Source organism: Esox lucius, chromosome 17 (assembly GCF_011004845.1).
Source record: "Esox lucius isolate fEsoLuc1 chromosome 17, fEsoLuc1.pri, whole genome shotgun sequence".
Lineage (NCBI taxonomy): Eukaryota > Metazoa > Chordata > Actinopteri > Esociformes > Esocidae > Esox > Esox lucius.
Genome location: NC_047585.1, coordinates 26,714,065 through 26,737,761, shown reverse-complemented (window position 1 = coordinate 26,737,761; position 23,697 = coordinate 26,714,065). Strand labels below are relative to the sequence as shown.

At 39.1% G+C, this 23,697-nt stretch overlaps 2 protein-coding genes across 2 annotated transcripts; one reads left to right on the top strand and one right to left on the bottom strand.

Moving 5' to 3' along the window:
• Positions 1–94: 94 nt before the first annotated feature.
• Positions 95–6,855, top strand: ccnd3 (cyclin D3). Its single transcript, XM_010881483.3, has 5 exons — positions 95–744; positions 914–1,129; positions 3,728–3,887; positions 5,829–5,971; positions 6,224–6,855. Exons 1-5 carry the CDS (start codon positions 508–510, stop codon positions 6,383–6,385), a joined length of 918 nt encoding a protein of 305 aa, XP_010879785.1. The 5' UTR covers positions 95–507; the 3' UTR covers positions 6,386–6,855.
• An 856-nt stretch (positions 6,856–7,711) lies between these two features.
• nuak2 (NUAK family, SNF1-like kinase, 2) lies at positions 7,712–22,615 on the bottom strand. The gene is made up of 6 exons (XM_010881482.3): positions 22,223–22,615; positions 14,945–15,065; positions 14,387–14,538; positions 12,147–12,212; positions 11,087–11,339; positions 7,712–10,867 (listed from the first exon to the last, which is right to left on the bottom strand). Exons 1-6 carry the CDS (start codon positions 22,343–22,345, stop codon positions 9,852–9,854), a joined length of 1,731 nt encoding a protein of 576 aa, XP_010879784.2. The 5' UTR covers positions 22,346–22,615; the 3' UTR covers positions 7,712–9,851.
• Between the last annotated feature and the right edge of the window lie 1,082 nt (positions 22,616–23,697).

Below are 23,697 nucleotides of genomic sequence, written 5' to 3'. Positions count from 1 at the left end.
ACAGTAGTGACCCTTCTAGAATAATAGAGCATGATTGTAAAGCTGATGGATGACAAGCAGCAATAAAAAAAAGTATAATAATTTTACCTTTGTTGACAATAAAACGTCTGAAGTTGCATTGGTACAAACACTATCTCAAAAAAATTCCCAGAGTTCTTTAGCCCCTTATATAGTGACATCGCTCGTGTCCTGCGAAGTGACAGCTCGAACGTTTAATTCCGAACGGTACTGGTAGACGCGAGTATTTTGCGTAGAGCTCCTACCTTAGCTACTTTCGTCTAAACTTTTGGTTTCACGTTGTTAGCTAGCAAGTTCATTAATGGCATGCAAATAAGAGAAATGTGTTGCAGGCCTAACACTTATAGTACTATTTTTTTCAGGAAATTCAGTTCTGTTTCATTGATTTGAGAAGGGAGGGATCGGAACCGTCGCTAACTTTGATTTTGCTAGTAACGTTAGTTAACTTAGGGAGACCCAGACTGCTTTTCCAGCATCCCAGTAAGTGTAATGGAGTTGTTGTGTCATGAAGATGGAGAATTCCAAACATCAGAAAGCACTACCGAATATATGGGTTCCACTGCTCTTAGGGCCAGTTCTGATCCGACATTGACACGGGATCATCGAACATTGCAGAATCTTCTTGCTGTGGAAAAAACAATTCGGGCCTCACCGTCGTACTTTGGCTCAATTCAGACAGACATTCAAACATATATGCGGAGAATATTGGCAGTATGGATGCTACAGGTAAAGGAGAAAATATCCATAGTGAATTACATACGGGGGGGGGTCAGTAAAATACTAATTGGAGGCCTAAAATACATGAAAGCCACATGAAAACAATGTGTTTGAATTGAAACATCTATCCACCTGAGTGCAGGCCATAAATATTGTTTTCACGAACTAACTCCAACAGGTTTGCGAGGAGCAGAAGTGTGAGGAGGAGGTGTTTCCGTTGGCCATCCATTACCTCGACCGTTACTTGAGTCACTTTCCTGTTCAAAGATCCAACTTGCAGCTTTTAGGTGCTGTTTGCATGTTCCTGGCTTCAAAACTGCGAGAGACTGTACCCCTGAGTGCCCGCAAGCTCTGCATCTACACCGACAATGCCGTTACAGTGTCAGAACTTCTGGTAAACGCACGATTTGTGTTACGTTTGCTTTCACCATATGTAGGTCAGTTATTAAATTGTCAGTAATGTCAAAATGTTGCCTTAATTTGCTAAGAACACGATAAACACACCCATAAATGTACTTGTAAAGGTGCTGACAAGTAAATTGGTAGGCAACCTATTAGGACAGAATATACTCAGTCGGTTTAAATTTGATATACAGTACCAGTCAAAAGTAAGTGATTGTTGGCTTGGAACGGAATGTGCTTACTCAGCATCTGAAGAAGTCATCTGGGACCTCAGTAAGCGCTTCTACCACATAAGTAAGAACTGGCCTTGTAGGGTCTGTTGGAGCAAAGATACCATTGTTATAATTTCTTCTGCTGGTTGTCATTTTGCAAAAAGTTGCATGACCCATTAAGAGTTAGGGATGTAAGAGTTTTCTTTTTTTTTAATGCCAGATGACTGCCAGATGCTGAAAAGGCACTGCATGTCCTTATGTCCCCCAAGGTAGAAAGGGAGGTTTAAGTATTGTTCATCAGATTTAGGCAGATTTGGGGGTTTTTCACCTAATTTTCTGTTTTTAACTTAACTGTTTCTTCAAGTTTCATCTAGCCATCTCACAAAATATCAGTTACAGCGACAGCTGTGAAGCCAACTGTCTAAATACTTTTGTTACACTTAGAGACTGTACAAAGCAGTTATTTCGAAATGGTTGTTCCATAATGAATATAAATATCCTCTAATTAAATCTGACAGTCTACATTTTAACCGCATCATCTTTGTATCATTTCAACATGTTTTTCTGAGCAAATAAATACAAACCCTGATTCCAAAAACGTTGGGACACTGTACAATAGTGAATAAAAACAGAATGCAATGATGTGGACATTTCAAATTTCAATATTTTATTCAGAATACAATATAGATGACATATCAAATGTTTAAACTGAGAAGATTTATCACTTTAAGGTACAAATAAGTTGATTTTACATTTCATGGCATCAACACATCTCAAAAAAGTTGGGACAAGGCCATGTTTACCAATGTGTGGCATCCCCTCTTCTTTTTATAACAGACTGCAAACGTCTGGGGACTGAGGAGACAAGTTTCTCAGGTTTATGAATAGGAATGTTGTCCCATTCTTGTCTAATACAGGCTTCTAGTTGCTCAACTGTCTTAGGTCTTCTTTGTCGCACCTTCCTCTTTATGATGCGCCAAATGTTTTCTATGGGTGAAAGATCTGGACTGCAGGCTGGCCATTTCAGTACCCAGATCCTTCTTCTATGCAGCCATGACATTGTAATTGATGCAGTATGTGGTCTGGCATTGTCATGTTGGAAAATGCAAGGTCTTCCCTGAAAGAGATGACGTCTGGATGGGAGCATATGTTGTTCTAGAACTTGGATATAACTGTCAGCATTGATGATGCCTTTCCAGATGTGTAGGCTGCCCATGCCACACGCACTCATGCAACCCCATACCATCAGAGATGCAGGCTTCTGAACTGAGCGCTGATAACAACTTGGGTTGTCCGGATGACATGGCGTCTCAGTTTTCCAAAATTAACTTCAAATTTTGATTTGTCTGACCTCAGAACACTTTTCCACTTTGCCACTTTGATCCTTGGCCCAGAGAAAACGCCTGCGCTTCTGGATCCTGTTTAGATATGGCTTGTTTTTTGACCTATAGAGTTTTAGCCGGCAATGGCGAATGGCACGGTGGATTGTGTTCACCGACAATGTTTTCTGGAAGTATTCCTGAGCCCATGTTGTGATTTCCATTACAGTATCATTCCTGTATGTGATGCATTGCTGTCTGAGGACCCGAAGATCACGGGCATCCAGTATGGTTTTCCGGCCTTGACCCTTACTCACAGAGATTGTTCCAGATTCTCTGAATCTTTGGATGATATTATGCACTGTAGATGATGATAACTTCAAACTCTTTGCAATTTTTCTCTGAGAAACTCCTATCTGATATTGCTCCACTATTTTTCGCCGAAGCATTGGGGGAATTGGTGATCCTCTGGTGATCTTGACTTCTGAGAGACACTGCCACTCTGAGAGGCTCTTTTTATACTCAATCATGTTGCCAATTGACACAGTAAGTTGCCAATTGGTCCTCCAGCTGTTCCTTATCTGTACATTTAACCTTTCCGGCCTCTTATTGCTACCTGTCCCAACTTTTTTGGAATGTGTAGCTTTCATGAAATCCAATATTTGGAATGACATTACAAAATGTCTCACTTTCAACATTCAATATGTTATCTATATTCTATTGTGAATTAAATATAAATTTATGAGATTTGTAAATTATTCCATTCTTTTTTTACTCACAATTTGTGCAGTGTCCCAACTTTTTTAGAATCGGGTTTGTATTTACTGCCCAGATGAATAGCTTTAAAAAAAAATCCCAGGTGTATTCAAACTTTTGACTGGTATTGAACATATACTGATGTATGCAATACACTATGTGTTGAGTATATGATATTAAGGGGTATGAGTGTTAGGAGTACATCCTATAGATATTATACGTGATAGGTTGAATACACTGTAATATCATGCTTTTAGGCCATTAGGAGTTTTGGTGGATGTAATGTGTCTGTCTGTTTTGCAGCAGTGGGAACTTATGGTGGTGGCAGGGTTAGACTGGGACCTGGCTTCTGTTGTACCCTCTGATTTTCTGGAGCCAATTCTTCATGGCATACCCATAGTTCCTCACAACATCCATGCCCTGCGCAGGCATGTGCATTCCTATATTGCACTGGCAGCCACAGGTAGGGGCAGAAATCTGGTAATTTGTGGCAGTTTGTGACTTCTGCTACTAGCAATGATTTAGGCCTACAAGTCATATTTTAGGAAGCACCCACCAGTAGTTACTGTAATTGAAAATGTGATGTGTCAGGCATTGCACGTGTAAATATTATAATTGCTAGGGGTTCTCATATTAACCTAGTTTAATTAGTCCTCTGTGTGTTAATAAATGGGTACACAGTAGCCATGACTTTGATTACGATGTATCAGCAGTTCATTTGGTGGACGGGGGAGACAGAGGGGCTGCGTTTGTGTAATCCTGTATTGTGTGGTGTGAAAGAGCCATGCCCACCCATTCAGCTCTCTGATTTCCCACAAATCTCTCTCAAAGTTGCCAGAGGCAACCAATCAATGGACTACAGTCAGGGCCTTTTAGACTGTGTTTGTTTCATGGTATCTGTGTTTGTCCCATTCCTGACTTGTATCTAATTTGATTTGTGAAAGGTAAAAAGATTGCCTAATATTGTCTCATTATCACCATCTTTCCTACTTGGAGTCATTCGTTTAGGATTTTGTTTTATGAGGTTTGGGAAAACGCCCATCTAAGGATTTCCTATTGTCTGTATGTCACGGAAGGTCCTCAATGGCAGCATTCTTCTACTCCTATGGCATCCTGCCTCAGGGATTATGTCTGTTGTTCCCAAACCACTCCCGTACTCCCAGTTGTTAAGAAATTATTTTCTTTTGCACACCCTTGTATTTTGTTTCTTGTCCACAAAGTGGGCTGTTGCTGTCATGTAAGAAGATTATAGCAGACTGGTCAAACCAAATATCAGTGGCCAGTTTGTTATGTATGCCCACCGAGGTTACAAATTTGCTCATTCTAACATTCAAACACATGCATCAATACCTAATATAACAAGTTTGTGACTAGGTTTAAAAAAAAAACATTTCTAAAAGGTGAAACCATATAATAAAAAAAAGATTTCCAAAATAGAAAATGCTTACTGTCCAATAATTATGGAGAGACTAAATAAGAATGCAAAATATAAGCAATTCCTATTGGTGCTGTGGTAAATTCTTTTAAGCTTCTTGCAGGTTTGGCATAACTTTTCCTTTGACTTCTTTAGCTACTTTTTGTTTCTATTACATGTTGAATTGATCCCATACAGCTTGTGTTAATGACGGCGCTCTACCTAAAACTCTAAAAGTGTTCCTTCTATAGACGTCTGATCTAAATAGGTCTCAGTCATGTTTGCAGAGAGTTTTGGGTCATTATACAATCATAATTTTTCCAATTATACAAAGATCGCAGTTTCTTGTAAAACTTGTAAAAGCTTCTCCAGTTTCTTCAAATTTCTTTGACATTTCTTCTAGCCATCTCACAAGATATCAATTGGATTTTGGACAACAAATGACATTCTTGATATATTTGATTATATTAATGTAAAATTGTATTTATTCAAATTTTATAAACTCACTGACCATTTTATTTGGTATACCTCCTCATTATCGGAAACAGCCCAACTGTACATCATGTAGCAGCAACTCAGTACAAAAGATGTAGACATGGTCAAGACATTTACTTATTCAACCAAGCATTAGAACTTGAAACAGTGACTTTGACCACAGTAAGAAGTTAGGTACCAGAAAGTTGGTGCCAGATGGTGGTATCAGCATCTCAGAAACAGATATCCTCCTGTGGTTTGCACACACTATAGTCTCTCAAGTTTACAGAGAATACTGAGATAAACAAAATACTAGATAGGTGTAACTAATGAAGTAGCTGTATAACTTTGTTATACTAAAAAAGGTTTACAGTATAACTTTATGTAATAAGCCATTTCCACTTGACTTGCAATCTATAGGAACCATCGCTTTTCGTGAACGGGTGGTGTACCTGATAAACTGGCCACTGATTGTACATGTATCTCTGCTGATCATATGTGTGTCCCTGCCTTTAGAGTATAAGTTTTCAGTGTTCCTGCCCTCTACCATTGCCTGCGCCAGCGTGGGTGCTGCCATTCGCAGACTGGACCTCCTGGATGGAGCTCTATCCAACGATTCACTCCTGCAGCTACTAGCCAACATCTTGGCCATTGATTTGGTGAGGCCAATAACATGCTGCTAGCTCTTTAGACCTTTGTCTTTTCCTCCTTAAATAAAAGGTCAGGAGTTTTTGTTGTTTGTTACAAAAAAACAATCTAGCTATTCACTCCACAAGGTGAAGGAAAAAAGCCTCCTTTATTCAACAAGAAAGCAAGCTGGGTTTGAAATAAATGGTACAAGTGCCATTGTTTTCTCTGGGTATTGGTGAGGAGTTTGTTGTTTGACTCTTTACTGCTCTGTCCTCAAACAGGAGTCTCTCTGCTGCTGCTCTGACCTGTTGGAGGGCATGTTGGAGCTCAGCCTACCCCCCTGCCACCAGGCACCAGGGGCTTATCGCTCTGTGACCCCCGGACCAGATGTCAGCTACACCCCCACTGACATCCAGGACGTACACCTTTCACCACAGCGCTAGAAATGACGCCAAGCTGACAATTATTTTTAGTAGTCTCTCCTAACAGTGACAGGGCTGTAGTTATACTGTCGTCCCCCAGGTGTCTCAACTACCCTCTAAAACTGTGTCACTCAACCAAAGAATGTATGAGAGGACAAGAAACATATGTCTCATAAGCAATACCGTGTTCACACAAAATGAATTGTGGAGGTCGTTTAGATTTTTTTTTCTTCATCTTGCACTGTCTTTTAGAGTTCTTAAATGTTGCTAGGCTGTTGCTGCTAAAGATTTTTAAGGACGTTTAAAAATGGAGTTTACCGTCGCTCGCTTCAGGGGAAAAAAAGTTACTGCTTTCTTAAATGCAACAGGTGACTATCTTTTTAACTTAAACATGCTATTTGTAATACTTTTAGAAGTATCACTCTGAATTTCCATTTCACTGTTTGTTTTGTGAATATATGAGTTACAATTAAAATGCTGCTTTTCATTGAGTGTAGTACCCCTTTTGACACATTCTGCTAACGAGGCAATCAGCATTGTCATGAGTGTTGCATACCTCTATGTTGAATAATGCCATGGATGATGGCTGGTAAATCAGCCTACTAAATCAATAATAATTCCACAGTCACCATAAGTGTCAAAAACTAGGTCAAATACAATCAAAGGAGGTATTCATATGGGTGTAGTTTAATTTCAGTTTTTCTTTTATGATTTACTGGGACAATTCATGTCAATAGGACAGAGTACAATGTGATTAGATAATGCCTGGTATTTTAGCAAGCATGGATCATGTCCCACACAAAAAAGTAGTATTGCTTTAATCTGCATTATTCTTATCTGGTTAAGTCAACAAACCCTTATTGAAAATGCAGCATTTGTTTATGTCCATTGAAGGCTGAACTGCAGAAAATCATGTCAGACCTTTTTTGCCATTTATGCATTATTGGAACCAACAATATTTGGTTCCAAAAATGTCTCATCTGTACCTTTCAACAGTCCCATAAATATGTTTTGCTCCTTGCAGACCATTGCGGTCTCTGCAATATGCAACCAAAACACCTTCAAGGAAATCCTACAGTAACAGATCATTTTGTTTGGGGCTAATCAGAATTACTTAATGTCAGGTGACAGCTCATAACATTTGTACTTGGCTTGACATGTGTTTGGTTTAGATTAAATTGAACTCGGAACTCCCATTATAAAGACTGCTAGTGGGTTTTTTGGTGTTTTTTTGTTGACATGATTTCTCTTGATTTCAGCTTTTATATAAAGAAAAGCGTCATTTTCAATAAGGGTGTATAGATTTTGAAATCCTCTGTAAGATGAAGGAAACCTGACTGATCCACATTTTGATACAAATGTAATTTATTTAATGAACAAAGTTATGCAACAATTTCCTTGTGTTAAAAAAAAAAATTGCCCCATCCATCTCAATTAAGTAAATTGTCTTACATAATACAACCCATATTATATAAAGTCACAAAAGTTAGCTAAAACACACTTGGAAGTATGTTCGATGGCAGATGGTTTAAAATGGGAACTTTGTGATTGACATGGGTCCTTTTATGTCTGGTGAAAACCAAACACTTCATTTCACATTTCTTCCTTTGATATCAACAATCAAGCATGATGGTCGTGCAACTTTGAGGATGCTTTGCTTCCCCAAGCAGACTTCACAGAGTCAAACTGGGTTTTTGAAAACCTTTTTTTTTTTTACTTTGATAATTAAATATATAACATTTGTTCCCATAGATTCCTTTGATATGACATTAGGTTTTGGTTGAAGACTTTATAACTGAAAATACCAGAGGCACATACTTTTGGTGCAAGAACAGAACATCCATGACATCAAAAGTATAGTTTAAACCAAGTTTTGAGGCACTAAAATGTTGGTTTAAATTTTCATAGATAATTCAAAGCAATATTGGAGCAAAACATGCATATATTCTTAAGGGGGACATTTGAACAATGCTTATAAGGCTTTAAACTCAAATATATATAATTTAGAAGTCCAAGAATTGTGATAGCAACTAAGGGTTCTAGCTTTAAAAAAACCTGTATGAAAGTTGGTTCCTTTATAATAATAATAAATGCAAATCTTGGCAACTAAGTTTGAATATCTTGCATTTTAACCTCCTCATTGCTCTTAGAACTATGCATACCTAAAAATAACATAATAATATTTCCCTTTATTCCTATGATCTCAAACCAACCTACTAAAAAAGTAATAACCAAATTCAAATAATACAATATAAACTTTATGTTGGAGCCCCTTGTGCCAATCACTGTGTGCAATTGGTTCATGCTGAATTATTAGAATTTCAAATAACATTTCATATTACTATCCAATTTCAAGTCTGAGCAGCTCCCATATTTTAATGGCACAGTTTTAGGATATTTAATAAATTACATCAGTCCTGATTGTTATAATGAAATTCCTTAAGCAGCACATAAATTCACAAATCCCAGTCTTAGGCCATCTGATGTTATCCTGCTCTTACTGGGAAACCAAAACACCTTTACACCCAGTCATAAATTAATCTGCTAAGAAAATATTTCCCAAGTACTGTGTTAGTCTGGGCTAGTTCTTCAGATCATAGGGGAAGTTACTCATGAACTAGTTACCACACATGGACAAGGTCTACTGAAATACTGCTGTATTACAGCACATCACTGGCCAAAAGACTGACACACTTCTATAGCATTTACAGTAAACTCCCTTTCTTATTTGAAATGCAGTATGTAGGCTGAATAGAAAGCAGGTTGTACAAGTTCTTGGTATTGTGCCTCAGTGCGTAATAGATGTAATTCAAGTCCTTATTATCATTGTTTGTTATTGTGAGTCATCTCTCCAGTTTCTCCAGTTGTAAAAATATTCCAGTTATAAAAGTCGAAATTTAAGTCAGTAGTAAATCTTGCAGGCTCAGATTAATATATTTCATTAACATGATGACTGAACAGAAAAAAAGGTGCTCAACATGTTTACATTTTCACTTTGGTATTGAGGTTTCAATTCCCTTAAGCCCGGAACAAGTATGACCCTCCCAAAGCCAAATGGGTCCAGTGTCACAATTATCAGCAACCTCCTGAGTGTTTGAAATACACATTTCAACATTTTTGAAAAACACCATGTACCAGCTAGTGTTTTACTGACCAATCATTTAGTGGTCAAAAATATTTTCTTGGAACAGCCAAGCAATCCATGGTAAATAAACTAAAGCCTTTAAATATCTCATATTTAAAGATCACAAATTGAAAAGTATTATTTTGACATTTCAGCCAAGGAAACTTGTCCTTTTGCTTGACTGGTGTTTTGGTCAAACTCCTAGAAGTACTGGAACAAAACGGTGTCATGTCATGAGTGCTACCATTTTGGTTATACAGTGACTGTCAGCCAAGTTCAACAACTGCCACAGTCTCTCTCTCTCTCTCTCTGTCCTTTAAGAGTACATGATTTATTACATGGTCCTTGAGTAAATTCTAGTCCTCAGCTGGTTGCAGCTCCTCCAATCACTATGGCATCCTTGTAGGTTTCTGTCACATTATCAAAATCTGTAATGGAGAAAGTGCTGTCAGTCACCTCAGACTGGTAAAATGCCAAGTCCCAGGGTCCTTTGTGCCTCAACAGGCCCTGCCCAAGCCCCTCTTCTTGAATGTCCAGGAGGTTGTCAGCAGACACGCAGCCCCTCATGGTGCGCTGGGCTGGCTGCTCGCTGGGCGCTGCTGGCCGAGCGCGGTCAGGCAGATCCAACTGGTCGAATGACTCTGAAGAGAGGATGCTGTCCTCGCTGATTGCGCCGTTGGGCTGTGCTCTGAGTCCCCCTCCCGGCAATGGGGCAGCCAACTGGTCCAGGGACCCAAATTCCTGCAGGCCACCTGTGGAGAACTTGCCGTGACGCTTCAGGATGCCCTTCCGGCGGGGCGGGGCTAATGGACAGTGCAAGGCCTGTGGCGTCTGGGCGGAGTCACTGCTGTCTGGAGAGGAGGAGTAATAGCCCGACTCTCGCGCTGCTGGTTTCTTCAGGATCCCCTTGCGGGGCAGCAATGCAACAGGGGGAGGCTGGGCCAGGGTGCACATGTCAGAGTCTCGTGTTGGTTCCTCTTTTCCTCGTCTTTTCAGAATCCCCTTAGAGGGCCGAGCGGTGGTCCCATCTTGCATGGTCTGGGTGATGTTGTTCTCCTTGCGTGACCTCCGCAGGGACCTCTGACGCACCACGTCCCCTACACCAGCCCCGTGGGACCGTAGGAGGCAGCGCACTTTAGAGTTGTTCTCCAGTAAGGGCCGCGAGTTTCTGCGCAGCCAGCTGGCAATGCTGGCTAGGCCACCAGACTGCTGTGCGGACTGGCTTTTCTCATTCGGCTGTACCAATGCTGCATTCTCACTTTCAGTCAGTAGGGTTTTTTGATAACCCCAGTTAAGCCACCAGTGTCCAGCTATCTCCTCTATGGTAGCTCTACGCTCAGGATTAACCATTAGCATCCAGCGAATCAGCCCACAGGCATCTGGGAGAGAAAGGATGAACACACCAGTGTTTTAAAACTTAGATACAATTTTGCAGGGCTATAAAATATAGTTTTTAGCTCTGCAGGGCAAATCCATCATTCCCTCACTGATTTCATTCCCTCACTGATTTCATTAAACAGTCATCCATGTCATTACATTTTTAGGTGGGGTCAAACTGAGGGTTAACCAGTTGAGAACCACCACCATCAACAACTAACCTGAAGGTTTAGGTGGTTTCCTGTAGTTTCCGGTACTAATTTGCTGGATCAGATTCTTGTGGTTGTGCCCATCGAAGGGCATGGCACCATGGACCAGGGTGTAGAGCAAAACGCCCAGAGACCAGGTGTCCACCTCGGGTCCTTTGTATGGCCGCCCATTAACAATCTCTGGAGAAGCATACAGAGGGCTGCCACAAAACGTCTGCAGATACTCATCACCACGGTACAGATTGGACAGCCCAAAGTCAGCAATCTGGAACACAATTTAAATACAATTTGGTCGTTAGGTACCAGCACTGAATACAATGAACAACAAATTTGTTCCCTTGAGTTGATCATTTCCTACCAGTACATGAGAGATGTTAAGAGCAGTTTACATGAAAGCAACACTGGAGTGTTAACTGTGCAGGTGTAAAAGTGACCCACATGTGAAGGCCTCAAATCCACAAATGCTTGAGTTTGTAGACTGTTGATGGGTACAAATCAGAATAATGCTATTTTCACGGCAGTCAAACTTCAGATATACTGCTCATTTGTGAACAAAACACTTGAGCTTAGCTGACATTAGAAGATTGCTCTATTGATGGGATGTTCTTTTTCCAATGGCTCTTTATGGTCAATGCTGGAAAAGGAATCACAATGGTGCAGGAGACATGTGTCTACTTGATTTGTATAGTTTTCTGCTCAAAACAACTGCAGATAATCAAAAAATCTACTATAGATGGCTTTGGGGCATTACACATTCATTTTCATAGTTTGTGTTGATCTTTAAGCATTTGAACTTTGAGCCATCTGTGGTTTTAGTTTAACTAAGCTACAAGAGCCAGCTCAACAAAAACACTTGGAATTCCCACCTCCAACTTCCTCAACTAATCATACTCCCCATTTCTTTGATTTCTTTCATGAATTCGGGCCATGGTAACAAATTGGATATCATGCAAAACCACGGGGGAAATACAAAAGAAAAGTGTATCTACACATTAGGTTGTATTTAAATCCAAATGTCATCCTCATAACTGTTGTTATTGTGAATAGACCCAAAGTTGTCATTTGTCTGTACCTTAATGTTGCAGTTTTCATCTAGTAGAATGTTCTCCAGCTTTAGGTCCCGATGCACTATCCCATTCTGTGATGGAAGAAGATAAACTGTTAAAATGTCCTCAAGTTTTTAAATCAGACTGTTGTCTTGTAATTACATTCTCTGTAGAATACAATGTATTCCTTTACAGAATGTTAAGAAAAAAATATTTGAAATATTGAAAATATTTGAAATATGGTATATATTAAATAATTTGTGTTCCACATTCATTCTTGTTTTGTTACTGTCAAATGGAGAGCTGTCCTAATTATTATAACAAGTATTCAATGCTCATCTACCTGCTTGTCAATCCTTAATGAAATATGAAATTTAAATGTTATGCTTTTTTCGTTTAAGCAATTCTTATTACTAAAGTATACATTCAAAAAATTACCAGAGCTATATAACGTTATCAGCATGTTTTAGCAACATTGACAATAATTTGATTAAGATCTGCATTGAGAATGTTTTCATATTCCGTTTCAAACTACTTTCAGTTACCTCCCCATCAACCAGTGCAGCGTCAAAACACCACATTACCAAATGTGTAAAGAAGTCATGAGTCACGAAAGCCGAGACTTTTCAGATGTCAAAGGGCAATTACTATTTGGTTCTGTACTCTGTACTGTAATTTATTTATTTAAAATGTTGGTTGCACCATGAGACAGCCTGTTTTATTTTTATTTTCTTATTTTTGTAAAGCGCAGACTACGGCATTTCAAAGAAAGTGACTCCTTCAGAGATATTTTTCATACTTACATAACATAAATTATTAATAAATTATTCTTAGACATCAATGTCAGGACGCACGTGACTTGAAAGATGCGATTCATAGTCTACTTTTAATTAATAAAACAAGCATGAAATTCAAATGTACAAATCCCTCCTATTGTTAAAGGGAAAAAAAGGAAATGTAACTGTTTTATGTGACGATTCTTTGCCATTTTCCCACTATTACCCATAATGTTTTTGTTTTTTTTGTGAAGCCTTCTGAGCATTTGGGTCAGAACACTTTGTTCCAACAGAAAATTGTTCTGGAATGTCAGCTATGTTTCATTGTCCTCCACTCTACAAGGGGGCATGCCTCTGACAGAATTTCGTTTAGTTCAATTGTAAAAAAGAAATGTAGGTTAAACTACTTAGTTTTGCAAGTCCGGTTAGAAGTCCATTACATTTTACATTACATTCTATGCTGAAATTAATGTTTCAATGTGGTAAAGAAAACGTACAGTGAACACTGAATAACATGTGTTTAGACAGTGCTAAATCAAACAATTTTCTTAATTTTCTCTAAATATATTGGTATACTAATAACACACTAATATAAACTAATATACACTTTATTTAATGATGGTCCAAATCTCATTGCTTCTACAATACTCTACCAGACAACCAGCACAAGAGTAATTTACAATAGCAATAAAGTAAGGCAAACAAGATAGCGGTGTAACAGATGGCAAGCCTTTTACTGAACAATATCCATTACTTAGCCAACCCTATTTGGTTTTATATGGTACTAATATCTTACTTTATCGAACAGAGAACATGTGGATCTAACAGTAATGTACAGCAAAGCCTTGTACAAAGTGACTTACACATATGCACATTTTATATCATTAGGCAAACCTATCCATTCTTCTGGGCCACTGAATTATCCCTTAAAATACACCCTTAAAAATGTTCACTCCCTCAGCTTTGGGACACGTGCAAATGGCGGAGATGCTTGTGAATGCGCAAATGGAGGACTGAGGATGGAGGACTGAGGATGGAGGACTGAGGATGGAGGGGTTCATTTGGGATTTACCAGGTGTCTAGTTGTGCGTGATTGTTTTGAGACCACTGGTTTTTGGTCTGGATGCTGGATCTCTATAGACCTAACGGTTCATTTCACTCTACGGAGTAACGGCTGCCCAGTTTACCATCACAGACCTATTGTGAATAATGCCCATTATTTAACTTCCAGAGCAGCCAGCCCTCGAGGGAGGAGGCTCATAAACAGACAGGTTAAGAGACTTCCCTGCCTACTGTACTGTGCCTGTGACATCAGAGTCACAATACAGACTCCACTGAGGTCTTTTCTTTGTTTTTTATGATAGGAAAACAAGATGACTAATTATATGATGAGAGGTATTCGTAAATACTAAGCAAAGCTTCAGAGAGGTCAGCTAATTTTCACAAAACCAAAATGTTTTTCTTGTGAGAGACTAACAGAGATGCCTTACCGCGTGGCAGTAATGTACAGCGGACACAATTTGTCTGAAGAAGTGTCTCGCCTCGCGTTCCGAAATCCTCTGCTTTTCACAGAGGTAGTCGTAAAGGTCACCTCGGCTAGCATACTCCATAACGATCACAATCTTTTCCTTGTTCTCGAACACTGTGAGGAAAGACACACGGGGTCAAGACAGGTCAACACAAAGGCACATGGCAGCGTGCGCACGATGGGAGTAACATGAGGGCAACAGGAGGCCCTCCACATTATGTGTCAGTGAGAATGGCGAACTGGGGAGGGCAGTGCAGCGGGTTATGTAACCAAGAATGGGTCACTGTCAAACAAAGCCTTGCGTGACCAGACTGGTGGATCAAACGTGCCCCATCAAGTCCAGTGTATAAACACCTTATTCTGATGTTATGTTCTCATTGCATATTCAGTATTATGAGGTTTTCCAATCTGTGCATGACTGTTTGTACAAACAAAAAGGGCGGATAGAGACCGGGGTCTGTCCTGGTCTACATGAACCAGACGAGTGTTTAAAGCGAGACATTAAGAGAGAGGTGTTTACCTTCATATATGGTGATGATGTATGGATGATTGAGTGAGGACATGATCTCAATCTCTCTGCGAATATGCACCAGGTCCTGATCATCTTTTATCTTCTCTTTTCTGATGGACTTAATAGCAACCTAGGTAAAAACGAGAATGCATTAGGACAAACTATTGTTTCCTTTCAAATGCATGCCATTTCAATGTCATGTTATCATAACACACCCATGTTAACCCAGACACACTGATTTGGCTTATTCACAGTGTCAATGAAATTAACAATACCTGTTTTAAGATTTGTGTCAGCTACACATTTGAAAATGTACAATGGTGTCATTCTAATGGGAAACACTCACTATAGATACCCCTGATGGCTCACTGTAATGTTAATATATTGTGTAGCCTGTATGTATTGCAGTCAAAGGACTCTTCCAAAATACTTACCATAGTTAGCTAGCAAAATCTCTATGAAACAAACTAAGCAAGAAGTTTGATACTTAAGTCACGTGTTGTTGTACAGAAATCAGATTTAAGTTAATAAAAACTGCTATGTAGATAATGAAACATAAAAGCTAGCTAAGTACCTAAAGCAACAGATAATATTTTGGAAGACAATACACTGCCCACACATGGGTTTGGGCTGTCGCTGAGATTTGACGGTGTGTTACATTCCCATTGAAAATAAGAATATGTATTTGCATTTCAGTCATTTAGTAGACACTTTTATCCAGATAGTCTTACAGTAAGTGCACACATTTTAAGAGAGCTAGGTGAAAGAACCACACAGCTTAGTAGTAAATGTATTCTAATCAATAATATGGTTATGGAATATTTAGAGAGAGACAGAAGACACCCTTCTTACTTTTATCAACACTGTATCCAAAGATTCCTTAATCTGGACACAGGATCTTGTGATCAAAGGTACTTGATTGGTCTGACAATTCAGTTTGTATTCAAACCTTTCCCGGACGGTTATAAAAGGGGTTGAGGGTCACTGTTCATTCTCTTTGTTCTGTGCCTGGAAGTGGTGAGAATACCCGCTTTCTCTCCCCACCTCCCTCTTCCCATCTCAGATTAGGGAACATGGGCATTCGGCCATGCTTATTTTCCTTTGTCAACCTCTGTGCTTATGCTTTGTTGCTTTGTTAATTTCAAGTACTATCATGTAATGTAAGCATTATTGCCTTTTTTAATGTGATCTCTAACAATGCTAAGTAAACCAAAGGAAGATTTATCGAAAGTGTGTCATTGTTAGCACTAAGTGTTAGGTAACCTTGTAGGGGTACTTCGATTTGTAACAGAATGTATCCAAATGAAAGAAGCAATCAAATTTGGGCTATTTCACATATACTACAGATAATCAGGCCAAACTAGCTGTAATAGACCAATGACTGTCAGATTATGGGGATGGGCTTAAGAATCTAACCCTTCTCTAGGGTCTAGTCCAGTGGTTTTCAACTCTTACCCTATGAGGTCCGGAGCTGCTGGTTCTGTTCTACCTCATCAGTTAGTTGCACCAACCTGACTTCGAGGTCCAGAGTTTAGTTCAAGTGGTCTAGTCTATGATATTCAACAATCAAGGATGTGTATGAAAACATTCAGACTAAGCATTTCAAAAGCCATAAATTGTAAATCTTTTTTTTTAATACAAATGTATTAACAATAAGCACACTGTGCTAGACAATGGAAATGTTAATTACTGCAAGACATTAATAAATCAGGAACCCAAGAAACCAACTACTCCCGCAAGCCTTGACCATCTAACCCCATCAGGCAGCATTACAAGTGGAGGATGCCCATACCCTCCCAGTTTCTCCCAAACATAGCAGTGCTCTAGCTGTTCCCAGTCCCTCTGGTTGACGAGGGAGGCTAAAGATGCAGAGCATTGAACGATGCAAGACCAGAACCCGGAAGTAGCAATACCACCAGTGGAGACCCTCAGTGGGCTAGCATGTGGCATGGCCCCAGTAAGCAGAAACGGTACAATGGAGTTGAGCCATGAGAGCACTACCTATTTCATTTCCAGCTAGTGACCTGGTACAATGGATGGCAGTGTAAAAATAGCTCTGGTGCTGGAAAGAAAGGCCTGTCAGTCTGGGCTAGAACAGATACTTTGAAGTACACCCCCTGGTTTGTCTTTTTATTATGAATTTGACATATTTGGACACATACATGAACAAAACACTTAACCTGTGTCCAAATAAAACCTATACAACCCACCAGTGAAGACAGAACACATTCAAGTTCCAGGTGAGATTTGATGCAATGCTTTGTGGGAGGCTAGCTAACAGATGAAGCTCTTACTCAGTTTAGAGGTTAGCCCAGTCACTCATTAATGATGCGCAATAATACAGCTACAACCTGCCAAGTCAGGTAGGCAGACACACATGACAGAACAGGCCCAAACTCTTGTTTACAGGTTTTGGAGTGGGGAGAGTCGATACCTGACTTTTCTCAGTTAGTACCCTGACAATTAGTAGTCCAGCATACTTTCCTTGAATAGGGTAAAACCCAGACAATCTTGACTGAACAGTTCTCACACACACCTCTGCGAGAAAGTTTCGTCAGTCACAACAGATTGCCGACCAATCACGGTATAACCCCTACCTCCGACTTGGATTTCCAGGCAAAAATAGCTCAGTAGAAATGAATCCATTTCCTTGTGGAACAATCAAGTCCTTATTGAGTCAACAGATCAAAGAAACACTTGAAACCCTGTCTGTTGGGTTGTTTCCAAGAGACTGTGGTTCCTGGTTCCCCAACAGTAAATGATTAATAAAGTTATGGAATGTAAATTTGACCTCATTGCAGTTACATTTTAGGATGCAGGTTTTTATCCCTCAGTGACAGAGTACTTTCTTGTTACAACTCCTAAAATAACATTGCCCTCATCTACCATGCTTTCTAAACTCCCCTTTGGATCAGGGGAGGTAGAGGTCCAAGGTTATGCAATGTAGGCATCGCATTATGACACAATGTTGCCTTGTTTCGATTGCAGAACTGCGATTGAGATTAGTGAACTGATACTGAAAAATCTGTATATTTTGGAATGATTAAACGTAATCATTATTTGTCAGCAAACACAAATTGTGAATAACTAATGCCGCATTTTAAAAACAAAAAATAGTCTGATTGCTACAAAGTACAGTTGTAATAAACAGAAAGGTTTTGGTTGGAATAAAAAGAGAGGTTTCAGTTCTTCTTACAAGGGTGGCTATTTACAATATGAGCGCATTTCAAAAAGGTAAGACTCTGAAAATTGGTTGGTTTCCCTCAGAACCTCTTAGAACAGAGTGGACAAGATTAGGCAGTACATCAAACTGGGGAAGAAAGAACTGATAATGGATGGATAATGTTATTTTCTACATGGAAGATCATACACAATTACGGTTTGATGATTTCCCTTGATGTTTTCTTTTTCCAAAGCTAACTAATGCATTATCATTATCGGTCCGTCTTTCAGATGTAAATACACACATTGATCAGTTGAAAACTTTGACAGACTGTCTTGATAAAAGTTGCTTGAATAAAAAAGCAAAATAAGTAGTTGTGTTGAAGATTTATAAGGTCAGGCAATTTTACTACATTTTCTCTCACTCTCTTTTCGCTCTTAGGCCACAGGACCAAAATGCACTTTAGCTTCTGGGAATTTACCCAGCTGTCCTCCGTTACTGTACCTGTGAATTTCCCAGTCTCCCATCTCAGGAGTTGCATTTGGGGGGAAAAAGTACCTATAATTCCTGTTTAGTGTTTGATTAGAATTTCACAAACTAAAATCAAACAAATCAATGTTTTGGACATTTCCATGTAAAAGGCTGATATGCATTGAAATGTAAAGTTTATTACAACACATTACATTTGTTTTGAAATAAAAGCTATGAGTCTTGAGTTTATTTGAGAAGGGAAGAAATGTTGAAATTTTTTCAATGAAAAAGCAAAGGTTTTGATTACTGGTCACACAGATGCTAACAATGCCTTAGGAAAACCTCTAACAGAAAAATCTTGCCCTTTTCATCCATATCCAAAGTAGTGGTCTGCACACAAAGTACACAACAGGTAAATTAATACAATAGGTTCAAACTGTTTAGAGATGCAGAAAATGTCAGGTTTTAAGGACAGATAAGGCGTACACGTGCTTTTCTATGGTTCGGAAATATATGAGGTTGATTGGTCTGAACTATCGGAGAGCATGTTATGTTGCCTTTGCCGTTGAACTCTTACTCAACAAATTTAAAATCTGAGGGTAAATAGAAAGTGGAGTGCTTTCCCAGAAACCACAGTATTAAGTTACCAACTGTCACTACCTACGGCTAGACTGGCATTGCAAAATATACTACAGGACAATTTGGTGACTCAACAACTGAATAATATAAAAAACACATTGCATTGTAAGGTAAAAATATATGTATGCATAGAAAATTTGAGTTATCATACAATATTATGACTGTCTTGTGCCAGAACACCTCGGATCTTGGATGGCCATAATCCATCCATTTGTAATCTGAAACTACCATGAACAAACTTTCTAGGATCGAAGTTGCCTACACCAGCTCTATGAGGTTCAGAGCATGCTGGTTCTCATTTCATTCTTAAATGCACACTACAAGTTTCCCAGGTTTAAATAGGTCCCTGATTAGAGAGGAATTATGAGAAAATAAAAGCAGTGAAACTGGCTTCATGGTGCAGAGCTGACTTGAAGGAAATATGGCCAAATATAAATTAGTTTAACATTATAATGCCAACCAACAACCACTGGGAACCAGGGCCTCGTGTCAACATTTTACATGAGGCCCTGGAAAGTTTTAGATAGAAGAGAGACAACATTAATTCTTATTGTACAGGTTGGCAAGGCACATTTGCCAAATAAAACATTAAAGGTACAAAATATTTAATCAAACAGAGTTTATTTTGGAGAAAAATCTTTCCCGTCTCATTTTGTTCTCCCGGTCAAGTTTAACCATTTCTATTGGCCACCAAAGTATCAACTGCTACTGTAACTCAACTGCTGGTATAGACTCCCACCCGTAACATACTACTATTGTAATCAAAGGGATTGATGACATCATTTTCACAGGTTTCTTTTTTGGAAAGAAGTTGCAGAGCTCAGAAAGATGCATGTGGTGTATGATGTGGTGTAAAGGTGCATTGATCACATACAGTTTAAAAGCCATTCTCTTTGTGTTACTATCAAACGTCTGCCTTTGATCAGTAGATATTTTTTATGGCATAGGAATTGTTTGCCCAACTAGTTTTTCTGGCAGGTTTCTTTTCTGTTGCATGCTGAAGTTCTGTCCTTGAGCAAGACAGTCAACCCTAATTGCTCCACTGGTGGCCTTAGTAGCAGTACCCTCTCCAATTGGAGGAGATAAGCTAAAAGCGGAACACACTTTTCTGGTGGACATTGTATTTCAGGACTACAAATATTTAAACACTTTTCATATTAAAACTGACTTAATATAGTCAGTCTTCAATATCCCTTTGCCATTTATGAATCATACACTGACTTCTACTGGTATCCAGTAAGGACAAGTTACGCAAAGATTTAATTTTTATTTTAGTAGTATATGAAACCCATGTCTGAACTTGCCACACAGTGCGACTTTAAAGTGACTCGTCATTGTAGCATACTTTAACATAACAGTGACTTTCATTTGACTTTTTAACTTACTTAGGCCAAGTGGTTAAAGATAACCCACTTGGCAAAAATCTGCCAATGAAGTATAAAACCTTTAAAATAGACAGCAAATTCTCACTGCATGAACAATAGAGCTACAAACGTTTTCCCCCAGCTTTTGTTATTCACTATTTTTGCATTTCTCATTGAATGTTATCAGATCTTCAAACAAAATGTAATATTGAGGGCACCTGCCAGAACATAAGTTATGACACCCAATTAAAAGAGTGATTTTCGATTTCAAAACTGGTTATGCCCAATGACTGCAGCCCAACGTTTCCTCTAGTTATTGATCAGTTTCTCATGTCTTTAAATGGTTAGCTAGCGAAAATGTGATTAGATTGAACTTCATTGTCATTGAACAGTACAATGAAATGTAGTTTGAGTCTAACCAGAAGTGCAAATAGAGGAGTGCAGAAAAATGTACAAGTATACGTATATACAAGTGGAATGTATGGGTGAGCTATCAATGCAAATGCATTACATATGGCAATTCTAAATGTGCAGTGGAAAATTCACAAATGTACAGGTTTTAGGTATAATGTACGTACAAGTGAGATAAATATTTGTGGCAATTTGAACTTGCAATTGAGGCAAATTGAAGGAGTAGGGTAGCATGTGCAACTGAAACGCAGGGATAGCAGCAATGAGGTTCCAGAGGTAGACATGTATAAAACAGTTGAAAATGCAAGTACAGTGGGAGTTCTAAATGTGCAATGTGCAGTGAGGGCAGGGTTAAGGTGCAAACATGTGCAAATAAAATAAAATGCTATAACTCAACATTTGTAGGCGTTTAAGCATGAACTGCTTATTGCAGGTCCTAGGGTCAACATCTCATAGGTGACATAACTTTCGAAATCTCTAATACACAGCAAAATTGACGGTTACTTCAATTATTACATCTATCCAGGTTCTGAACATAGACTGTATATAAAAGTTTCTGAAGCACCAAAGCATCGTAGCAACAAACCACCCACAACCACGCTTGACCTTTGATATCATATGGGGTCAGTGAAATGAAGTGTAGAAAGTAGACTGCAAATTCTATCTTTATTTTTCTAAATTTGACATTTGAATTTCCACAGTGAACTTCTTAGTGATTGTTGTCCATCCTACGTTGATTTGGAATTTACCATATTCATAGTAATCGGGGATACGGCGTAGTAGCCCACTGACGAGAAATCAGCCAACGTAAAACAACTACCTATCCTTACAACAGGTGTTCGTAGCTCTTCGGTAAACAAGCGCTATAACCTGGACATATAGTCGAGTGAATACACAAATGTTCATCTTAAGTGTAGGAAGTGTGTTTTGGCCAAAGTTCAAAACCGATCCCCACCCCAAAAAGACTACAGCTACATATATTTGACATTGAAGTCATTCATCAGACGATCCAGAGCGACTTACTATCGTGAATAGACAGACGATAGATAAAGTTGTTCTCGTCTATGAAAGGAAGTCTGGCCCCAAATCCAATTGGAAAACATGTCAAAATAATAAACACAACAGTCTGACTTTACCTCCAAACTAACCTTAAAGTATACATTGCATAATTACAAAGCATCGTATATAATAGGCTACTTACAATAAAAAAAGAAAATGGGAATCATGAAAAAAACTTACCATCCTATCGGATCTCTCGATTGCTTTCTTCACTTTTCCATATGTCCCCTTTCCAAGAGTTTCAAGAAACGCATACCTATGCTTAAGATTGTGTTTATGATGATGTCTTTTTACGGCTTGCATTTTTAAGGGAGCCTCGGAGACCGCTCTTCCAACAACCGAACAATGTTTTCCGAAGTCGGATAAAGTTTGTGTTCGCCCTGCGCTGTTTAACTCGCTGGAATTCGTAGTAGATTTGAATATTTTCCCGTAAACAAATAGGTTTTACAATCAAACACATTTAACATGTATTTTGCTGTATAGCGTGCTGTTCAGGTGACCAGGCTTGATTTTCGGTTGGTTTCAAGTCCTTTAAGGTAAACAGTCCTAAGATTTGAATATGCATCGTTGCCTCTTTGGGGGTTGTCTTACCAAGGGGCGTGTTTACAAGTTAAAAAGGTGTGAGCTTTGACCCCCGGCAAATTCTCAATTCGTGAACATTTCCTTCTATATCCTTCTGAAAACGATAGTCAAAGGAATGACCTGCGGCTTTTCCATTCTCACCAAATTGGCAGTGGCCTACATCAAAGTGATACCAAATAGAGGCGAAACAGTAAAGATCCTCCGTGTACATTTTTCGTCTCATCTGCGAATAATAATGAGTGAAGAACTCACATACAGTGGTGGAACCCAAGATCAGCACATTTGTTTTCTTTTTCATCCAGGGGCACAGATAGATTTGTTCAAACAGCATCACATTGATTTCTATTCTTATTAATGTCACATTAACGGAGAGGGAATGTAAAATTATCAATATTACATTGGCATTTTAGTCAGTGAGCACATTCAGAGGGACTAGTAGTTCACTTCAGGACAGGCCTGCTTGTAAATTCTACAAAAAGGACACCCACCTCAGAGGCGTCGCTAGGATCACAATAAATTCGGGGCCAATGCGCGCGCGAATGAGAGTTTTGAATGTACATGCGGAAAATGTAGATGTACACTCCTAGCGAAGTCTACATTGTCATAATGCGCGATTTTTGGTGTATTTGAGATCCGGGGCTATTCATAAAAGAGACGGGGCTATAGCCCCGGACGCACAGGGCTAACGACGCCAATGTCCACCATCAAGTTGTGCATTTTAATGATGAGGCCAAGGCATATTACATTTGCCACTAGAGGGAGCTCTTTAAATATACTTCTGTTGTATAATGGGGCTTAGGGCGGTCCAGTCTAACTGCAGTGTGCAGTTCGGGGCGGGCTCAATGTGGAGTCAAACGCGTTTGAGTCAAACTTAATGCATAACAAGTCGGTGGTTCACTGCAACAATTTCAGTACTGACAGTAGCTTGTCTTAAATATAGCATGAATCCAAAAGTGGTACAGCACATGCTGGTACTCCTTTATATTGTATTGCTTGAAAATGAAATACGTTTGTATTCAATGGTGTCTCTCACAAACGTGTGTGTTTGTATTCAGAGTGACTGTCAAACCTCA

Bases quoted from the DNA above. Each gene is read 5' to 3' on its own strand.
- ccnd3 (XM_010881483.3), top strand. From the start codon at position 508: ATGGAGTTGTTGTGTCATGAAGATGGAGAATTCCAAACATCAGAAAGC. The intron at 1,130-3,727 runs GTAAACGCACGA...TCTGTTTTGCAG, and splicing joins TTACAGTGTCAGAACTTCTG to CAGTGGGAACTTATGGTGGT. The intron at 3,888-5,828 runs GTAGGGGCAGAA...CCCTGCCTTTAG, and splicing joins TATTGCACTGGCAGCCACAG to AGTATAAGTTTTCAGTGTTC.
- nuak2 (XM_010881482.3), bottom strand. From the start codon at position 22,345: ATGCAAGCCGTAAAAAGACATCATCATAAACACAATCTTAAGCATAGG. The intron at 15,066-22,222 runs GTAAGTTTTTTT...GTTTTTACCTAG, and splicing joins TCGAGAGATCCGATAGGATG to GTTGCTATTAAGTCCATCAG. The intron at 10,868-11,086 runs GTTAGTTGTTGA...TTTCTCTCCCAG, and splicing joins GAAACCACCTAAACCTTCAG to ATGCCTGTGGGCTGATTCGC.